Here is a 23,162-nt window from a genome sequence, read left to right as displayed (position 1 = left end):
AGTAATAGCAAGAAAGATGATGAGAAACTATACTATATGTTATTAATTGTTACAGATATAATTTCTGGTATTTTAGAAGTTAATTCATAAAAAAGAATTGCAAATATATTCATATTAATGCTGTTTGGAACGATACTGCAGCTTTACATGGAGGTGCAACAAACAATTAATGCACAAAACCTTAAGATCTCCAGCAGCACATCATGACACACAGACATCAAGAGTCAGGATATGAACTTCAACCATGGACCATACCTCAACCATAAATTATGTAGCTTTATGCTCTTACAATTTCTTTATTTGCCTTTATTTTATTTCGTTTTTGGGGTGTAATATTTCAGTAGGGTGTTTTGTATTGTTCTGGGTTGTTTTTATTTGATTTTTATTTTTTTGTTTGTCACCATTATTGAGATTTAAAAAGACTAATTGTTGATGTCTGTGTGGTTTTAAGTTCTGGCATAGTTCAAACATTTTCATTATGAATGGTGTATTTAGACCTGTCATTGATTGCCGAAGCTCCAGTGGTTTCATTTATGTATATTATTAATTTTTCACACAGAGCTAACAAGATCTTGAGTGAGTACACAAACAGGTGAGAGTGGTTTTGATATCATAGTTAATCTCATCAGACTTATTCTTATGTTTTCTTTTGGCTTTTCATGCTATTCAAATAGTGTGATTAACGCATAAATTATAGCAGCCAAAATAAAAGCTAGCATTAAAACAAAAAAGTTGAAGAGCCCAACTAAAGCAGACTCTGTCCTCATAGTGACTTCAAATGAACAACAGAAATTTCATGAAGAGTTTTGTTCATGTGACAGAAATAAAGCCAAAGGTCAGTAATAAGTGAAGCTCCTGGTGTTTGTGGAGTTGTTTAATGATCTCTGCTGAGATCTTGAGAAATAAAAGTTTTATTGTGTAATATGTTTTATCTTTATTAATTATTATTTTATTTAGAGTTTTATTCTCAGTTGATTTCGTCTTTGGTTTTGGATGTTCTTTTGTGTTTTATTTTCTTCAGTGATTCTCCTGTTAATGGTTGTTCATCAATAATTATCGATCCTCCTTTAATTAGACACTTAATTATCTCATTACCTTCATCACTGCCTGAGTGTTCAACCCTCTGTAGTGAGGACACTAGTGAGGATTTTACTCTGGGATTTGAGGGGTTAAATGTGTTCGATGAAGAATACTGTGAAATATTTTTAACAGAAATATTCTGTAGATTGAATTCACAAATGTAAAATGTTAAAAACAGTAGATTACTGGCAACCACAGCTGCTGGTATTTTTCCGTAAAATCAAGGAAAAAAAAAACAGCAAAATACCGTAAAACATTTTTTTGGTCACCATTGTGAAGGATAGTAGCATCTGTGTGCAAGTCCAAGACGAACTGAGAGTGTCTAATGTTATGCTGCATCTTCTTATGTTTAAATGTAACTGTGCAGTTTCTAATGCAGTGAAAATCTGTTTGTTAATTACTGTCACACATGAACATATTAATGCATTTAATGACTTTACGTTTTTGTGCACTAAGCTACGTTTTTGTGAACTAAATATTGTATCAGTTCATGAATTACAGTTATTTTCCCTAAATTTAAACAGCTCTATAAATTACAGCTGCTGGTATTTTAAATGAATTTAACAGATTTTTTTTTTTAACAGTGTAGAATCAAGTAAATTAGAAAATCCAAAAGTTCAGTCAAGACAGGGTGACTCCCCCTTTAGCTACTATGGCCCTCGCTGTGGGAATCAGCTTCCAGAAATGATCAGATGTGCTCCAACATTAGATACATTCAAATCAAGAATGAAAACACATCTGTTTAGCTGCGCATTTACTGAATGAGTGCTAATACATCAGAAAGATTGGCCTATTTCTGTCTTTTTCCAATTTTTATTATTAATTTTAAACCTGTCATATTTTAACATAATTTAAATAAAACTATTATCAACATTTAATCATTTTAATTACATATACTACATTTATTCATTTTATACTTGCATATGTAAAGCACCTTGAATTATCATTGTGGGTTTTTTTTTTTTTTTTTTTGGCGAAGGCAGCTTAAAGACACCTCTGAAATGTAGATTGAAGTCACATGCATTGCTCAGGTGTGATTAGTTTTCACAGACTTCAACAGAGTGTAGAAATCTTGATGGTTCTGTGGGTCTAGTCTTTCAAATCTGAGCTTTATTTTGTATTTTCTATTGGATTCACAACAGGTGATTGGCTGGGCCATTCTACAGCTTGATTTTATCTGAAAAGATTTGAGAGTTTCCTTGGTTGTGTTTTGGATCATTGTCTTGCTGAAATGTCCACTCTCGTTTCATCTTCATCTTCCTGATAATGTAGATGTTGGATTGAAGCAGCTGATAGTAATTTACAATGACGAAGGGCAGAGGGTTGCTGAAGAATTACTGAGAGATATCTGATAATATTTTTTCTTCTGGAGAAAGTTTTATTTGTTTTATTTCGGCTTAGATAAAAGCAATTTTTAATTTTCTAAAACAACAAAAGTGAATACACCCTTAAGAAAAAAATTGAAATATTCATATTTTGTGTGGCCACCATCATTTTCCAGCACGGCTTTAATTCTCCTGGGCATGGAGTTGACCAGAGCTTCACAGGTTGCCACTGGAATTCTCTTTCACCCCTCGATCACAACATCACGGAGGTGGTGGACATTTGACACCTTGTGCTCCTCCACTTTCCTTTTCAGGATGCCCCAGAGGTGTTCTATGGGGTTTAGGTCTGGAGACATGCTTAGCCAGTCCATCACCTTTACCCTTTACCCTGCCTTTTTAGCAAGCCAGTGGCCATCTTGGAGGTGTGCTTGGGGTCATTATTATGCTTTGCGCCCCAGTTTCCAGAGGGAGGGAATCATCCTCTGCTTTATTATGTCACAGTACATGTTAGAATTCATGTTTCCCTTAATCAAATGTAGCTCCCCAATGCCAGCAGCACTCATGCAGCCCCAGATCATGACACTCCCACCACCATGTTTAACAGTAGGCAAGACACACTTGTCTTTGTATTCTTCACCTGCACTGTAAAAAATTGTGATTTCAATGGTAAAAAACTGTAAAAATGCTACAGTAAAAAAACTGTAACCTGGTTAACATTATGTTTCCTTAATATATACGGCAAATAGCCCTAAACTGACCTTCCCAGAATTCCCTGCATGACACATCACTTTTTATGCTTTTTGATGACATTACTATGGATCTTTTTAGTTGTTTCCCCATCAGTTATGTACATTAGAGATTTATGTTAAATCTAATGTTGATAAACAATGTTTATTTCATGACTTTTTAATGTTATGCTTGTTACCATACTGGTGTTTAGTAGCTGTGTGACTAACATTGAGCACCTTCTATACACTGATACACTTTTCTGCTAGTGGGAAAAGTTGATTGTGATGAGCATTGGTTCATTATGTAACTTACTCATCACCACCTGCATATGGCTGTGGTAATGTGTCTGTGTAATAAAAGTTGTGTAGATAGATGTTGGTAATACAAAAGAGACATATTACCTCTATAAATTAATGTATTACGGTAGTTTACTGTAAAAATGAAGAATTACTTTTACAGTTTGTACCGTATTTTTAACAGTAAAATACTGGCAATCACAGCTGCCGTTTTTTTTACCGTGAATTTTACGGATTTATTTTTTACAGTGTGGTTGCCGCCAGACACACTTGACACCATCTGAACCAAAAAGATTTATCTTGGTCTCATCAGACCACAGGACATCATTCCAGTAATCTTGGTCCATAGTTTGCATGTCTGCAGCAAATTGTTTGCAAGCTTTCCTGTGAATAGTCTTTAGAAGAGGCTTCCATCTAGGACAACAACCATGCACACCAATTTGATGCAGTGTGTGGCGTACGGTCTGAGCACTGACAGGCTGACCTCCCATCCCTTCAATTTCTGCAGCAATGCTGGAAGCACTCAACAGTCTGTTTTTCAACGACGATGTTTGGATGTGACGCTGAGAATGTGCACTCTGTTTCTTTGGCTGACCATGGCGAGGCCTGTTCTGAGAAGAACCTGTCCTCTTAAAGCGCTGGATGGTCTTGGCCAAAAGGTTGAGGCAATGTTATATTAGCATGAGTGAAGAAGAATATGTATATATATATATGTATATATATATATATATATATATATATATATATATATATATATATAAATATATATATATACATATATATATATATTTACATATTCTTCTTCACTCATGCTAATATAACATTGCCTCAACCTTTTAGATCAGCTAAAGTGTTTTATTTAATTAGTAGTTTCTTGAGTGAAAATAGCCGTGGGTTTGTCACCGTGAAATAGCAGTAAGTGCATTTTACCATATAACAGTAATGCATTAACTCCTTCAAATGTCAACATGCAGCACACTGACCTACTGATCAAAACCCCGCTGAGAAGAAGAGAGGCTTGCGTGTTTGCTCTATTGTAGCACAGCTCTTTGCATTATGGGTCAAAGGTGAGCATATGTCACAGGTGTACACAGGGGCACATGGTGTGTCCACATGGTCACAATCATACTGACTCGTATAAATAAAGGTCAAAGCTTTTACAAACAATTTTCTGTTCTTCTCTAGAGGCTTGAGATTTTCACATCTGCTATTGCTTTTAATACAGTTGAGAAACGCATGATAAAGGACTGCAGGAAATTGTGCAGAGGAGCAGATTGGTTTAGGGATAGAAGGTTTGCCCTGTGGCCTTTTAAGCTGCCTTGGGCTCCTCTCAGCCGTTTAGCATGGCGGTACAATAAACGCTAAGTCTGTCTGTTCCCCCTAAAGACTCAAAACAGGTTCAAGCTTAGACACCAGCGGATAGAGATGCTGCTAAGAAGAGGTAGTCAATATTACTCTCCCTTTAACGCCACTGTTTTAGTGCCAAAGAAGATTTGGAGAATAAGCTTGAAACATTTTATTTTTTAAAGAAATTTTTGTTTCATTACAGTATTATTTTTGAAAAAGTCAAAGCATACCAAGTACAAATAATTGATCTCCTAAAATGTATAAAATTTAAATTTTAGTTTAATAATTTTTGTATTCATATTTAAAATATATATATACAACCCCAAACCCCAAGAAAAAAGTTGGGACGGTAAGGAAAACACAAAACTAAAATAAATAAACAACAAATAAATATTTGATTTCCAAATTTACTTTGACTTGTATTTCATTGCAGACAATATGAACACAAAATATTTCATGTTTTGTATGGTCAACTTAATTTCAATTGTAAATATACATCCTTTCCTGTCATTCAGAGTTGGGACAGGAGCAATTTAGCACTAGTAATCAGGCAAATTGGTTAAATTAATGTTGTGATTTAAAACAGGTAATGTAATTCTGATTTGGTACAAAAGCATCATCCAAGAAAGGTCTAGTCCTTTAGGAGCAAAGATGGGCTGAGGACTGCCAGTTTGCCAACAAATACATAAAAAAATTATAAAAAAAAAAAAAAAAACAATGTTACTCAAAGAAAGCTAGGAAGACATTTGAACATTTCACCTTTAACAGTGCATAATATAATTAAAAGATTTAAGAAATCTGGAGGAATTTTACTGCGTAAAGGACGAGGCTGCAAGCCTAAGATAAACAACCGTGATTTCAGACCCCTCAGGTGGCACTGCGTCAAGAGTCATCATTCATCTTTTAGCGATATCACCACATGGGCTCAGGACTACTTTGGCAAACATTAATCAAGTACCATAATACTTAGTTACATCCACAAATGCCAGTTAAAACAGTACTGTGTCAAAAGGAAGCCCTATGTTAACAGTGTCCAGAAGCGCCTTCAACTTCCGAGGCATCTGGGATGGACTATCACACAGTGGAATGTCCCTTTTTCTGATTTGGGGTTGTAAATAAGCTATATTTTGTAATAATCTTCATTTCAGTCTCATATTATAAAATTCTGTTCACATTCAAAATATATTAAAATGTGACCGAATAAAAGAGGTTTCTGTGTCTCTATTAAAAGGGCAAACACAAATCTGCACAAAATCAAACTGTCTGAAGATCCCCAACAGTGAGTTGGAAGCATATTCAAGAATGACACATTTAAATGTGTTAATACAAACCTTCAGATGACTAAAATAATGTCATATTGATTACTTTTATAACAATTCACTTATATTCTTCAGAATAGAGCATTCTAATAAAATCCATTTTCATGGTCTACAGAAGAAGGTGTGCAACAGCTTTAGTAAAGTGGCAGAACGTTCACTGTATCATGTATACGCTCAAAGAAAATCCTAAAATAGATTGGATTTCATTGCGATCACATTTAATCACCTTCTTTATATAGGGATTGTTTTTTCTGTTTAGAAATTGACAAAAACATCAAATAACAAAGGCTTTAAACTTAAACATGAATAGAAAAAAGAAAAAACCTGCACAATTTCACTGTATTGCAATAAACTCTCTCTAATAATCCAAACCTTTGTAAATCTTACCTGTGGGCTGGAGTACAGCAGTCCTGTGACCTGATGCTCAACAATCGCAGCATTTCCAGGAACATCCCTGGCTAAAACAGGCAAACCTAAATCCATTGCCTAAAACACAGCAGATTGCAATACATTAACTCTACACAACGCATTTACATTGATTCATTTTCCAGGTGCTTTATCCTAAGCGACTTAAGGGCATTCGAGGTGTTTTATCAGTATATGCTTTTCCTGTGAATTGAATCCATTATCATGACATTGTAAGATTAGCTATACAGGGAAATTCACTGCAACCTAGCAATCAAGCATTATTCAGTAAATCATATTGTTCATATCAAAGTAGGATCATTCACATGTGTGAGATAATGTAACAATATGAAACTATTGAGGGAAATATACTGTAACAGCTACTTAGCACATTAATCCCACTGTGGGTTGAGATAATCTGGCCATTCTGAATATACAGATTAAATAGATCCTCATGGTGATTATCTGTTCATAATACCCTATCTAATAATGAGCAAAACAAACAGAATCAGAGCCGCTGTAAGTGATTCCTTTGCTATTAGCGAGATCAGATATTTACAATTATGGTTGTTTCAGACAGGTTTCTTTCACACAAGTGTTCACACTTGGCAGATTTGGGTTGATTTAAATAGACTCTCGGGTGATTCTTTTTGAATTGAAGTTAAAGGAAATGTTCAGCCATATTTTGTTTTGTCTTCAGGGTAACTTTCTCAAAATTACAACATGAAAGCAAAATTTGGTCCAAAGCAAATTAACTAACTAAGTGTGAACATACCATTAAACATTCTTAAATCATTATTAAAGTTAAGGGACTAGTCCACCTATATATGAAAATTAAGTTATTATTTTATCTCCTTAGTGATGTTCCAATGCCATAAACCCTTCCTTTTTAGACATATATAGACATATAACATAAATACAGTGCCTATAAATAGAGTGCCTCTTTGAAATAATTACTTTATTTGTCATACAGCCTGAAATCAAACCACATTCCAAATAAATTTTCCAGCCCTTGAAATGTTTTTGCAGCCTTCTCCTAACCCGTGCCTTTTTACAACTTAATCCCGAAGATCTTTTGAAAGCAGGGTGTGATGCGAGTAATGGCATAGATTTTCATAGGGTAAGATGATTTTCTATAGACACTGTATATGTGTATATATATATATCTATATATATATATAGATTATATGCAGGGGCGTTGATAGACATAAAGCTCTACTGGGGCACGCACTCCCTTAAAATATATATGTGTATGTGTGTGTGTGTATATGTATGTATGTATGTATGTATGTATGTATATATATATATATATATATATATATATATATATATATATATATATATATATATATATATATATATATATATATATATATATATATAATAAAATTATTAAGATTAAGCTAATATTATCATTTTTTATCAATTATCATTTTATTAAGCTAAGATAATTTAAGAAATTTTTTGCATAAATATTAATTTCATTTGAAAATAATATTCTATAGACAATTCAATAAATTGTCTATAGATTTGGGCACGTGCCCCAGTAAATTGGGTCTAGCAACGCCGCTGATTATATCACATAGGTACATACTGGGATACTCATAAATCCTCTTTTTAAGCTTGATACTGATCTTTAATTACTCCCATTATATTGGCAACAACAAGGACACTTTTAAAATGTCACCCTTTGAAGTGGCAGTTAATTTTCACTTTTTGGTGAACTTCCCCTTTAATAACACTATAATTAACATTTCATTCAAATGGAATAGTTCAATGCCAGTGTTTTTAAAACCGTTGCCAGTCAAAACCAGCAGTTTTGATCATTTTCACAAAAAACAATCCATGGCAGCTTGTTTCTGCTACAGTAGTTTGAGCATATCTTAGAATCAAGTAGATTGAGCCACAGCTTGCACAGTCCTCTTCACAAAATCAACATTTAATCATTGTGCATTTTTGATTTTTAAGCATTTGAATGATTGATAATGGCGTCCATGCGCATAAAAATGCTTCTATTTCTTGATTTTGGATGCAAAGATTTGAAAAGATATGCCGTAGCATCCCCACCGTATAGCAGTGAAAACATGGATTGCCAAAAACTCAGTCAGTGCCTGGGAACTGTTGTCTTTAATAATGACAGAAATGCTGAGGAAAGAGAATTGTCTCATGATAGAATCTGCTATAAAACACATTACATTTGTGTTCTCTGACAAACCTCTAAGATGGCAGCAGACATTCCCTCTGAGAGAGATGAGTTGACCAGAGCAAATGATTTCTGCATGGCAGCATGCAATTCCTCCTGACTCAAATCATCTGCCAGAAACACTCCAACAAATCTACATACACACACAAATGTATGAATAACTCGTGAATAAATATCCAGGGAGAGCTTAAAATTAGGGCATTCATTTTCTTTAAAAAGAACATTTAAAGATTACTAGAATTATTAATGAGATAGAAACACTAAAAAAAGCACATGGATGCTTCTGTGTTTGTTAGTGTATGTGTGTTAGTTTGTGTGTGTGTGTGTGTGTGTGTGTGTGTGTGCGTGCGTGCGTGCGTGCGTGTGTGTGTGTGTGTGTGTGCGCGTGTGTGTGTGTCTGTGTGCGTGTGTGTGCGTGTGTGTGTGTGTGTGTGTGTGTGTGTGTGTACGTCTTTAGTGGCAGTAATAAGAAACTGAGACTTTGAAGATCAAGTACCAGACACTGAAGGAGGAAGATGAAAGTAAAGAAGAGAATATCAAGGAAGAGGGATGAAGACGTAAGATGATATTTACCTCTTGACACTCTCCTCAACCTCTGCCGTAAACACTGGATCCATCTAAAATGAAATATCAGAATATTATTATCTTGAGAGGGGCAAATATATCACGAAATATATCAAGTATACAATAATATACATAATTAAATAGCTGTCTGGAATACTCGTTTCTGATTGGTCAGTCACAACATACCAGGGTATGTCAGCTTTGCATTTAATAAAAAAATAATAATAAGCTATTAGGAGGGCGATGCAGTGGCTCAGTAGGTAGTGCTGTCACCTCACAGCAAGAAGGTCACTGGTTCGAGCCTCGGCTGGGTCAGTTTGCGTTTCTGTGTGGAGTTTACGTTTGCGTGGGTTTCCTCCGGGTGCTCCGGTTTCCCCCACAGTCCAAAGACATGCAATACAGGTGAATTGAGTAGGCTTAATTGTCCATATGAGTGTGAGTGAGTGTGTATGGATGTTTCCCAGAGATTAGTTGCAGCTGGAAGGGTATCTGCTGCGTAAAACATGTGCTAGATAAGTTGTTGGTTCATTCCGCTGTGGTGACACTGGATTAATAAAGGGACTAAGCCGAAAAGAAAATGAATGAATAAGCTATTATGGCTCAAAACAATGTTTTTTTGTCTAATTTCTATGACGGCAAGTAGCCGTGTTGTGTAATGAGCTGCTAAGCCTGTCAGGCTATGAAATCTTTATAATTGTAATTAAATAAAGACTAGAAATAAAAGAGCGCCCAAGAAAAAAAAATCCTCCTGAATCCCGATATTTACAGACCAGTTCCATAGGGAAATATAAATTTTATATGATAAACTTTACATCTTTGGTAAGCAGATTGATTCTGTGGTTAAAGTGAGCTTTTTTCCCAGCTTCGCATTCTCTCTAAAGTCAAGCCCTTCCTGAGCAAGGCTGATCCTGAGAAAGCCATCCATGCTTTTGTCAGTCCGTGTTTGGACTACTGTAACACACTTTATGTTGGAGTGAATCAGTCATGACTTCATCATTTGCAGCTTGAGCAAAATGCTGCTGCTCGCATGATAACTAACAGTCGGAAAAGTGAGCATATTACACCAATTCTCTACTCCCTCCACTGGCTTCCTGTTGAGTTTAGAATCGATTTTAAACTTTTGATGTTTGTTTTTGAAGTTGCTTACTTATTTATGCGAAATATGGCACATTTACAAACCCAGCAGAGTTTTGCGATCTGCTCACCAACTTCTGCTTGATGCCCCTCGGTCAAGATACAAGCAGCTTAAGACCCACTTGTTTAAATTGGCTTTTAATGCATAGCACTGACACTTGTTGTATTTTATTGATATTTCTTGTATTGTTTTGCATTGTCTTTTTTTTTGTTGTGCTGTATAATTAGTTTTTACTTGTGTAAAGCACTTTGGTCAACCTTGCTTTTTATGAAATACAACAGCCAATTTCAATGTGCCAAAATCTAAATAAAGCTCCAGACATCTACATGTGCATGTGTTTGTTAGTATTAGTCCTTCGTTTATACATGAACACGTTTCATAAGCTGAGTGATCGGGTGAGAAGGCCCTTAGTCAAGGAGGTGATCAATAACCCGATGGTCTCTCTGTCTGAGCTCGAGTTTCGAGTTCTTCTGTGGAAGGAGGAGAACCTTAAGAAGGACAACAATCAGGCCTGTAAGGTAGAGTGGCCCGACGGAAGCCATTCCCTGGCTGGAATTTGCTAAAAGGACTCTCAGATCATAAGAAACAAAATTCTCTGGTCTGATGAGACTAAAATTGAACTCTTTGGAGTGAATGCCAGGCTTAAGTTTGGAGAAAACCAGGCACACTCATCACCAGGCTAATACCATCCCTACAGTAAAGCATGGTGGTGGCAGCATCATGCTGTGGGGCTGTTTTTCAGCAGCAGGAACTGGAAGACTGGTCAGGATAGAAGGAAATATGAATGCAGCAATGTAGAGAGACATCCGGAATGAAAACCTGCTTCAGAGAGCTCTTGATCTCAGACTGGGGCGACGATTCATTTTCCAGCAGGACGGTGACCCAAAGCACACTGCCAAAATATCAATGGAGTGGCTCCACAACAACTCGGTGAATGTCCTTGAGTGGCTCAGCCAGAGCCCAGACCTAAATCCTATTGAACATATCTGGAGAGATCTGAAAATGGCTGTACTGGACACCATCGCTTCCCATCCAACCTGATAGAGCTTGAGAGGTACTGCAAACAGGAAAATTCCCAAAGACAGGCATGCCAAGCTTGTGGCATCATTTTCAAAAAAACTAATTGCTGCCAAAGGTGCATCAACAAAGTATTGAGTAAAGGCTGTGAATACTTATGTACATGTGACATTTCAGGTTTTTTATTTTTAATAAATTTGAACAATTTCAAGAAATCTTTCTTCACACTGTCATTATGGGGTATTGTGTGTAGAAATTTGAGGAAATAAATGAATTTAATCCATTTTGGAATAAGGCTGTAACATAAATATATGTGGAAAAAGTGAAGCGCTATGAATACTTTCCGGATGCACTGTACATATGTGTGTGGACACAAAATATATAATTTTTGTTCCAATTTTTATTGGTGATCTAGACCCAGCCTTTGCAGAAATGTAAAATATTCCAAATTCATAATGAGTTTAAAACACACCTATAAAATAACCAAATCAAGCCCAGTTTTTAGCGTGTTTTAAGATTTTTTAGGATAAGTTGGAGAGTTTCATGCCCCTGAGAAAAACCCTAGAGCACCCTCGAGAAAAAAAAAAAAAAGACATCCATCGAGGTCGCCCTGAACTCGTGGGCCGATTAAGGGTTAAAACATGGACATCACATAAATGATATGTTTCAGTTGACATGTTTTTACGCTGGAGTCCCATGAGGCCATTTTCTGTAATACAAGCATGAAAAGCAACTTGAGGTAATGCTGTGATGAGAAATGAGATGAATGTCTTTTCAGCATTATGCAGAAGTTCGTATGGCTTATCTTTGCTTATAAGCAATAAAGAGCACAAATCCCATGTTGCTGCTTTTCCCTCTTGCTTTTTTTCTCCCTGCCTGTAAAATCCTGTCAATAATACTAAATCACAGCCTGTGGACAAGACAACTTTTCATACTGATCATAATTTCCTACATGGCCAGTTGTCCTGGGGGGGAAAAAACGCATTTGAAAATCCCATAGATTTCCAGAGATTAGGGTCAGGGCGGGGTTGTTGCTCAATCTGATTCATTATGATGAGGGCTTTGCGTGTATTAGCTGGCCGGGGCGACTGCACCACATGCAATTTGGGTCAAAGATGATATGAGCGTGTGAGCGTGGTAGAGCCTTGCTACAAATCCTGTTTGTTTTGATTCCACTATCTGCCTATTCTTTTTACTCTAAGTGAAATGTGATATTTGATACACATTTGAATCCAATGGTGATAGCAAAATTAGAGATTATTACTTAAACTAAAGCTGCTGGCAAGGAACAAACATTGCAATCAGTTTTTCTTTTCCTCCCACCGGACAGGCTGTTTAATCACGTCTCAAAGGAGCAGAGTGTATAAGGTCAAGAACTATATGCAAGAGCAATTCAGAGAGAAATGATGGCGCTAAATGATTCGTGTAAGAGTTCATTGCCAATAAAATTGGGTCAATAGATATGTTTCCACCCAAAGATGCGAATAAAATTTATGCACAAAACAGGAGTATCGCGTAAAAGACATGCGAATAAAGCAATGTTTCCATAACAACTATCTATAATGAGTCAAAGAGAACAAAATAGTCACTTCCTGATAAACTGGCGCCAAATATCAACAGTAAAAATGGAATTTGCTGTGGTAGTAGAAGCTGCGTGAATCTTTTCTTCATTTAATAAATGACTTGCACCTCAGAAGACAAATGCTAACACGCAATGAACATGTGGTGGCGTGGTGTAGACGCGGAGCACGGATGCTCGTAGAGCTTAGAGTAGATTGTGCTTTCGCTGTGGCAGGTCCTAGACTTTGGACCTAGAAGTTGCCGCTGCCCATTATGGCCCCTTTCCATTAAGTGGTGCGGTATGGTACGGTATGGTTTGATATGTTTTTAAGGCCGTTTCCACACTCAAAAGGTACCTAAAAGGGAACCGTACGTACCACTTTTGGCCCATTTCCACTGAGTGGTACAGTACGGTACGCTTTTATGGCCATTTCCACTGTCAAAAGGTACCAAAAAGCGAACCATCCCGTATCACTTTTGGCGCGTTTAACTGAGTGGTACGGTACGCTGTGGTACACTTTTATGGCCGTTTCCACTGTTAAAAGGTTTCGTACTATACCATACTATACCATACCTCTCAGTGGAAACGGGCCAAAAGTGTTACGTATGGTACGGTTCGCTTTTATGGCCGTTTCCACTGCCAAAAGGTACCTAAAAGTGAACCGTACCATACAGTACTGTACTGTACCACTTTTAGCCCGTTTCCACTGAGTGGTATGGTACGGTACAGTTTGTTAAGCCGTTTCCACTGTCAAAATGTACCAGAAAGCAAACTGTACCGTACCGTACCAATTTTGGCCCGTTTCCACTGAGTGGTACGATATGGTTAAATCCACTTTTATGGCAGTTTCCACTTTCAAAAGGTACCTAAAAGCGATCTGTACTTTATCACTTTTTGCGTACCCTTTCCGAAGGTTACCTATAATAACAAAAGGGTACCAAAAGGCGGCGCTAGACAGGCAGCTGAACACTATTGGTTTACAGAGAAACGTCTCACTAGCGCGTACACAAGCCAGAAGAATTAAAATAATAATAATAATACCAATAATAATTCCTTATATTTATATAGCACTTTTCTAGACACTCAAAGGGTTTTACACATTGGGGGGGGGGGGTCTCCTCATCCACCACCACCACCAAACAAAGCAAGCACATACACAGCTGAGACATTCCACCGTAATATTACTACATACATATAACAAGCCATGCTCAAACCAAGCTCAAACAAACCTTGTTGTTGTTGTTGTCTAGATGAACAGCCACAAAGCTAAGAACAACAAAGTCTGTCCTGTTTTTGTTTTACAAGGCCGTGAAAAAGTGTGAGCGGGTTCACTTTCTCTAGAGAGCTCGCGTGCACTTGCTGCAACTTTCTGTCATACACCACACCCACCATTGGTACCCTTTTGGCAGTGGAAAAGCAAGCCTAAGGTAACGTACAGTACCGTACTGTACCACTCAGTGGTAGACAGGCCTCTTCCGTTACTCATTTAAATCAGCTCTTAAAACTCATTTGTTTTCTTTGGCATTTGACCCCTGATCTTAATAACTGGTTATTATAATTCTTGTACCTTTTTAAATAGTTTAGCTATTTTTTATATTGTATTTTATAGACTATTATGCTTATTTTGTTGTATATTTTCTGTACAACACTTTGGCTCACTTCTGTGTTTGTAAAGTGCTCTATAAATAAAGTTGACTCGCCTTGACTTGATTCTGGAAGTAATTACATTAATACTGAAATGGTTAAGGCATTTTAAAATTATCAAAACAACATTTCCAATGTTTTACAATGTGCTCAGCCTGCTGGTTGTCTATTCACGCACATTTTTAATACGACATGATCTCTTATAACAAAATGACATGAATTTTTTAATGCGCATACTGGAATTTTTTTGGTAAAAGTGTTTCCATCGTAGTTTATGCAAATTTTTCTTATCAAATAAAAACTTTATCCTACTCAGTTATGCACATATGTTCTGTCTGTGCATTTTCAAAACTTATGTGTATCTTGGCGTTTCCACCAACCGTTTTTTTATGCGCATGTCCAAAATGCGCATAAAAATAAGTGGATAGAAACAGCTAAATGACTGTGTATAATTTTACAGACTTCCTAACGTCCTACAATCCTAAAATCAACTATATGATGATATATTTGTATAAAAGACTAGCAAATCCTTGCCATTTTTACTCTTTTAGATGATAAAAGTACATCAAACGCAACACAGTCAACTTTGAAAGTTGCATTCACAATAATGGCACTGAATATCAAAAATCTGCTCAGTCATTTCTGTGCAGCTCTCTCTTCTGCTCCATGGCTGAGATGGATTTGTGGGAGGAAAAGCATAAAAAAAGCTTTTCCATTTATTTCAGTATGGCAGACAGGCAAAGTAAAATGAGAAATGAAAAATCTCTGGCACTTACATTACATTACATTCAAGTTCTAAGCTTATGAAGTTTTTGCTTTTAAAAAAGTTATATCTCTGAAACACTAGTTAGTTCAAACTTGGGTACCTTTGAGACATGCTGTTGACGATCCTACAGCATTCTGTGTAATTATAAGTCATATATAAGTCATATACCAATTTAAGTAGCAAAGAATGAAATGTTTAATATGGGCATCCAGCAAATCAAATAACTGTTATCTTTAGATTAGATTTGACAAGGACTCTCAAATCACAAATCTAATGAAGCAGCCCAATTTTCATTTCAACTGAACAAATATAAGATAGCAGTTTTGGGTAAGATTTTAAAAAGGTACCATAAAGTGGTAAAATTCAATATAAGTTTAAGTTTATTGAATTTATAAAGCACTTTCAAAACAGCTAAAGCTGACATAAAATGCTGTACATAAACCCCCGGTTTCACAAACAAGGTTTAAGGCTAGTCAAGATTAAATTGTATGTTTGAGCTGTCTCAACTCAAAATAACCTGCAGTGAAATGTCTTAAAATACATCAGTGTCATTTTTTTCTCCAGGTGCACACCAGTAATATATTTTTCTAAGGCCATTTTTATAAATTTGGCTTAAATAGCTTAATTTAACTAAGGCCTAGTCCTGGCTTAATCTAAGCCCTGTTTGTGAAACTGGGCCAAAATGTAATATAAAACAAAATAAAGTATAAACAGCAATAACTGCTTAATGAAGAAAGTGCAGACAAGTTAAGAAACATTAACAGCAGATCAATACTTGTTAAAATTTAAGAGAACAAGTTTGTTTTAAGATGATATTCAAAAACAGGTAAATAGGTGGCCATTCTGAGTTGTACAGACAAACCATTACATAAACGAGGACCCACCACCGAAAAATCTCAGTCCCGCCTGCTTGTCAGCCTTGAGTTAAAGATTTTCAATTAATTAAGATTACAAAATCTTTAACTTCTTGGTAGGCTATAGGGATTCAATTCAATTCAATTCACCTTTATTTGTATAGCGCTTATACAATGTAGATTGTGTACATAGTAAATTGGAACAGTGTAGTTCAGTTTGTAGTGTTTAAGTTCTCATTTATAGCTCCTAAACTCTGGAATAGCCTTCCTGATTATGTCCGAGGCTCAGACACACTCTCCCAATTCAAAACTAGATTAAAGACCTATCTGTTCAGTAAAGCATACACTTAGTGCACCACTTAGCGGGCTTCCACACAGGTTCTGCATCTTGTTGATATACACCATGAACAGCAGCTACGCTAATTATCTTCTTTATTCTCCATTTCCACCTGGTTCATTCCCAGGGTTTCCATATCCTGGACCAGGCCGTATCCTGAGCAGCTACTGTGATGGTCATGAAAGAGTGGAGAACATGAAACTGATTCCTGTGACGCTCCAGAGACAGACGAGTCTTCGCTGAGGCCAGCTTCCAGCCTCTGCCACTGAGACTGCAGCTCTGCACGAGACGTTTGGCCAGCGGAGAAATTAAAATGATCGTGCCCAACTGAGCCTGGTTTCTCTCAAGGTTTTTTTTTCTTCACTTCCGCCATTAGTGAAGTTTTTTTCCCTCTCCGCTGTCGCCTCTGGCTTGCATGGTTCAGGATTTATAGAGCTGCGCATCGTTGGATTTGCTCTTCAATATGTGGACTCTCAGTAGTGATTATTAAACCACACTGAACCGAGCTAAACTGAACTGAACTTAAACACTACAAACTGAATTACACTGTTCCTATTTACTATTTACTATGACCTTTTATGTGAAGCTGCTTTGACACAATCTACATTGTATAAGCGCTATACAAATAAAGGTGAATTGAATTTAATTGAATTAAGTTCAGTTCAGTTTAGCTCAGTTCAGTGTGGTTTAATAATCACTAATGAGAGTCCAAATACTGAAGAGCAAATCCAACGATGCGCAGCTCTATAGATCCCGGACCACGCAAGCTAGTGGCGACAGCGGAGAGGGAAAAAAAACTTCACTAAATGGCGAAGGGATGCTGGAGATCTAATAGATATTTAGGTGCCAAATTGTGTAGGCACTTAAACACAAACAGAGGAATTATGTTACATATTGTACATTTGTTACAATAAGATACATTTATTCACCAATATCTACATAGTATGAATTCATATTTGATTTGCATTGTGGATTAAATACAGTTTAATTCAAATTATTAGCCCTCATCTGAAATTTTAAATAGACCAATGTCTTTATTTCTTGAAATGACATCACAGTATTTTCTACAGTATATTGTTTTTTCTTCTGTGGGAAAAGTCTTATTTTTTAGTATTGTAAAAGAGAAAAATAAATAAATAAATGAAGGTCAATATTATTAGCCATATTATTTTTTTTTTCTCAGATCTGATTTTCTTGCATAGCTGTTCACATTGTTGTTATAAATGTGGCCAATATCAGATTTGCAGCGTTAACAAATCATGGTCCTAAACTGACCCGCGTGCGCAAAAGTACATTACGGACAGCACAAAATGTCTAATTATGTACACAATGTATACTGAAGCACGTTGTCAGGTGATGTTAGCATGATTCTCGCATGATTTAACATGATATCAACATGATTCTAGCATGAATTACCATGTTACTAGCATGATTATAGCATGAATTAGCATGTTACTAGCATGATTTTAGCTTGACATTAGCATGATTCTAGCATGAATAAGCATAATATTAGCATGATTCCAGCATGAATTAGCATATAACTAGCATGATTCTAGCATGAATTAGCCTGATATTAGCATGATATTAGCATGATTCTGGCATTAATTACCATGTTGTTAGCATAATTCTAGCATAAATTAGCATGATATTAGCATGATTCTAGCATTAATTATCATGATATTAGCATGATTCTAGCAAGAATTAGCATGATATTAGTATGATTCTAGCATGAATTAGCATGATTCTAGCATGAATTAGCATGTTGTTAACATGTTTCTAGCATGAATTAGCATGTTGTTACCATGAATTAGCATGTGCTAGCATGACTAGCATGTCATTAGCATGTTTCTAGCAAGATTAGCATGTCAGTTGCATGTTAAAACTACTAGTATGTGTTAGAACAGCTAGTCAGTCTATAAAACATTTGCTAGGGTGCTGAAATTGGTTGCTAGAGAGTGGCTAGTAAGTCTAAAAGTCATCAGTGATTGGCTGCTGGGTAGACTGAGTTGAATGAGGCCAGACTCCAGTCTGTAGGACAGTCTGATGCAGAGTTATGAGCTGATTAGTCAATATTTCAAGCCACCATAATTATACAAAATAATTAAAGACCGTTTAGAAATGTGATGACCTTTTTTGCACTTTCACCGTTTAATGATGACAAAACTGAAATTGTGTGGTGAACGTCGGTTACGGTAACTTTTATTTTCTGGTTTTGTTCCGGGAATTCATTTAAAATTAGGCACTGAATACAAGGTAAGGCAAATTTTAAAATAAGGGGAAAAACATGGTGCTTGTTGTATGCCATTTACATGCACTGAGCTCTTTTTCAGCTATGCCTATACATATTTTCATTCTATAGCACGTTTAAGATTCATGACGTCATAGCTTTTGAATTTTTTAACAAAGATTATTATCTTTAGAGATTGGCCCTAAATAATAACACATTCAACATTTATGTTTCACTTTTGTTAAAAACTAAAAACAATAAAAAAGTGACTCAAATATTGGTAAACTACTAAAATATCAAAATAATCAATAATGGAGGCCTAACATATTTCAATTTTTAGCTTTCCTTTTCATCATCATGAATCACATGAAAATGACTCACTCACTGGATGAAACTCATTGGAATTTCAAAAAATATCGAGACTGATCTCACGAAAAAATGTAAGTATTTTACGTTTTGTCAGTTTAGTAGCTAATTCGTACGAGTTCAGTCGTACGAAATTGTATGATTTTAAAAAGGTGGCGTGGCACCTAACCCCACCCCTAAACCCAACTGTCATTGGGGGATGATCAAATCGTACTAAACTGTACAAATTAGATCGTACAAATTCATACGAATTAGCCACTAAATCAGAAAGTTACGAATTGCCGTGAGATTGTGTTGAAAATATCACAAATAAAACTCAATTATCAGTTGCTGTTATTACCAGGCCCTCTCAAACAGGTAAGTGAAAATAAGTTTCTGCATGTTTTAGCAACGCAGCTTTAAATATTTTTAAATCACTCCAAAAGGAGGAAGAAAAGTCAAAAGACATTTGGGATTCCTTTGATGTCATCAACACGAGCCCGTCCCTCCTCACAGAAACAATAAGTCTTGCCGCTCTCCAGATATTCTTATCAAACAAAAACACACCACCGCTTACAAGAACATGTAAGCAACTGGCAGTGTCATCGGGTCGCCTGGAGCCAACCAAACTCAAACAACAAAGCCTTTGAACATCACTGGAGACAAGAAATAGACAAGAAAAGGGAAAAATGTGTCTCCACCTGATGTGCGAATCTTAAAGAAACATCAGAGCAGAAGAAAAGCTAACAGTCAGTTTGTGGCAGAAGGAAGTGTTATGTCGTTGTGGTGAAATCGCTGGGGCTTGTGGATGGATGGCTGCAGAAATAGGCACAGTGAAACAGTCGAGATACTGAACTTCAGGAGGAGATGAAGAACAGTGAAGCCACCATGAGCTGTTAGGCAGGATCTGCTGTCAGGTTCTTGGATGTCAAAAGGATGGAAGACAATGGTTTGGGTGGAACTGGATCCTTTTTTTAATGTTTGGAGAATTTAACTGAAAACAAATAAAGTTGAAGTCAGAATTATTAGCCCTCCTGTTTATTTTTTCCCCCCAATTTTTATTTAACAGAGAGAAGATTTTTACAACACATTTCTAAACATAATAGTTTTAATAAGTAATTGAAAACTGATTTATTTTATCTTTGCCATGATGACAGTAAATAATATTTGACTAGATATTTTTCAAGATACTTCTCTACAGCTTAAAGTGACATTTAAAGGCTTAACTAGGCTAATTAGGTTAACTAGGCAGGTTAGGGTAATTAGGCAAGTTATTCTTCTGTAGACCATCGAAAAAAAATTGCTTAAAGGGGCTAATAATATTGACCTGAAAATCTTTTTTTTATTATTATAAACTGCTTTTATTCTAGCTGAAATAAAACAAATAAGACTTTCTCCAGAAGAAAAAAAATATTATTAGACATACTGTGAATTATTATTATTTATTTATTTTATTTTTTATTTATTATTACTTTGCTCTGTTAAACATCATTTGGGAAATATTTAAAAAAGAAAAAAAGGGGGGCTAATAATTTTGACTTCAACTGTAATTGTTTGTGTTATGCATCCATTCCACAAAAGGTGCAAATATGTAGACATTGTAGGAAAAAGAAATGTCAGTAAAACAAATACTGCCATTGAATAATCAGGAAAAATAATTTATTTACTTTTGCAGTTTGTATAGATACGGAGTTTCTCTGCAACAAGTTTTTATTTTTAGGTAATAAAAAAAACATATTATTCAATAAAATTAAATTTAAACCCAATCAGAAATAATACCTACCACCTCAATAACTGTAATAAAACACTAACAGTGTCTGAATCATGAAACTGAAAAATTAATAATAATAAAAAATCTTTCTAAAATGGTCTTTAAATATGTATATACTACATACTGTATAATAGAACAACCTTTAGTTAAAAAAAAATAATTCTATTTCACACACATACATGTAAGTTTTTATTAGCTAAGTCAGTTGTATACAGTAACTTTACTGTCATTCAAAAGTATTTTCCAAGAGTTATACTATGTAGTTATATATAACATTCCTATAGTTATAAATAATTTTCCTATACTTATGGCACATTAAAACATCTACTGGAAGTGTACTTCAGAATCCCAGGTCTAGCAATATTCTACAAATCTGGACATAAATTAAAAATGTCATAAGTCAAAACTTTATTTTACGTAGCATCTTTTTTACTGCATCTGAAGTCATCTTAATCCAGCTATAATGATAAGAAAAATTCAGTGTAAAATTTGTTAAATTTTAAGGAGGGGTTTAGACATGGGTTTCAGACATTCAAATCAGTTATGGCACTGGGAACAGTGATACAGTGTTATAAAAGAGCTTGTCCTCTTACTGATTTTTTTTCCTCACCAGCACCCCCACTTCTGAATGGCTGAAGAAAAACAAAATAAAGACTTTGGAGTGGCCTAGTCAAAGTCCTGATCTGAATCCAATTGAGCTGCTGTGGAATGACCTTAAAAGGATGGTTCATGCTCACAATCTCACCAATGTTGCGGAGTTGCAACAAATTTGCAAAGATGAGCGGGTCAAAATCCCACCACAGCACTGTAACACACTCATTGAAAGTTATCGAAAACACTTAATTGCAGCTAATAATGGTGTTTAGGTTTTGGAAGAATACACATTTTTTACGCATGGCTATGTAGTTTTGTATTTTGTATGTATTTTGTATATATATATATATATATATATATATATATATATATATATATATATATATATATATAACAACATCTCATTTTTACAGAAAAATAAAATAAAATAAAAGCACCATATTGCTCTGATAATTCTCTCCTAACTTGTCAATACAAAATTCCCAGCAGGATTTGAACAAACCATTGCATCCAACCCAATCTAAATAAAGTGGAATGAAAAAGTTGCTGGATTCCACATGAACCATAGATGTAGTCCGATGTCCACAGTAAAACTTTTACAGTTGGGAACTGGAGTTAAACGGGCCTGAGGTCTTGTGTAGACTTGCTTTGCTCCTGTTCCTCTTCACTTTGGGACTGCATCATTTTATTTGCCTGGGGCTTATTTGTCTCTTTCCTCCTCCTCCCTTTTTCAATCTATTAAAATCTCTTTATTTCTAAAAATATTTGTCTATGTCAGTGACTACTCTGTCTTGATTCTGGCCAGAGGGGGAGGGTGACCTCTCTCTGGGGTTTGGCAATATGGCAGCACCTCGGCTTGGCACGTAATCTGGAGTGGCAGATGGCCTGCCACGGGCTAGCCATTAGCTCCTAGCAGCTAACAAGCATCTCCTAGCACCACACAGCACTGCAGGCCTGCAAAGCTTATGCTAGTCCCCCGCAGCCTCAATCCTCTCCATGATTCCACTGCTCTAGCTCGAGTGAGCCTCTAAATGCCTCTGATAAGTCCAGCTTAATGCATGCTAATGTTGTTATCTTTGCTACATCCAATTAGGGCTACCTTGGAATCTCAGGAAACATGTTGCTCACATGCGCCAATACTGACACAGCTTCTTTGAAAAGAATGTTAGGATGTGTTATGGGCTTTTCGAGGTTATCAAGTCATGAGTGGATATGCAACACGTGTGCAACCCTTTCAGGGCTTTACTCGCGATGACGGCAACAGGAATGGGTGTTAATGAGAATCATTAGACCAATGCTTGTCAGCTAGTTTCTTTCGAAGAATAGATTATCTAGGAAACTTCACACATGTAAACATCACAGCAGGTGCCAAGCAAATGGTTTTACATATTTTTTTAACTACAGTACTATTCAAAGCAGTGTCTCTACATGAACAAGGGAGCAAACGTCTTAATCAAACGTATGTGTTGTAATCAAAAAAGTAATTTTTTTAATTATTAGTCGCGAGAACTATTTTTACTGTTTGCACTAGGCATTTTTACCATACGAAATCAAATGTTTTTTGATGATTTCTGAAAGCTTAAAGGTGCCATGTTGTGCATTAGTTTAATAAGTTAAATTTTCTGATGTATACATAGTAGGTA

At 35.9% G+C, this 23,162-nt stretch overlaps 1 protein-coding gene across 1 annotated transcript in view; it reads right to left on the bottom strand.

Moving 5' to 3' along the window:
• The window catches only part of glt1d1 (glycosyltransferase 1 domain containing 1), an 82,335-nt gene that overhangs the window by 11,107 nt on the left and 48,066 nt on the right, over positions 1 to 23,162 (bottom strand). The window contains exons 9-11 of the mRNA XM_056463263.1: positions 9,278 to 9,321; positions 8,717 to 8,837; positions 6,484 to 6,582 (exon numbers count right to left, since the gene is read on the bottom strand). Coding sequence (XP_056319238.1) covers positions 6,484 to 6,582; positions 8,717 to 8,837; positions 9,278 to 9,321 — 264 coding nt within the window. The remainder of the gene's footprint in view (positions 1 to 6,483; positions 6,583 to 8,716; positions 8,838 to 9,277; positions 9,322 to 23,162) is intronic.

Source organism: Danio aesculapii, chromosome 8 (genome assembly GCF_903798145.1).
Source record: "Danio aesculapii chromosome 8, fDanAes4.1, whole genome shotgun sequence".
In the NCBI taxonomy this organism is placed as follows: Eukaryota; Metazoa; Chordata; class Actinopteri; order Cypriniformes; family Danionidae; genus Danio; species Danio aesculapii.
The sequence above is the reverse complement of the archived record's forward strand: the minus strand, read 5'-3'. Positions and strand labels throughout refer to the sequence as shown.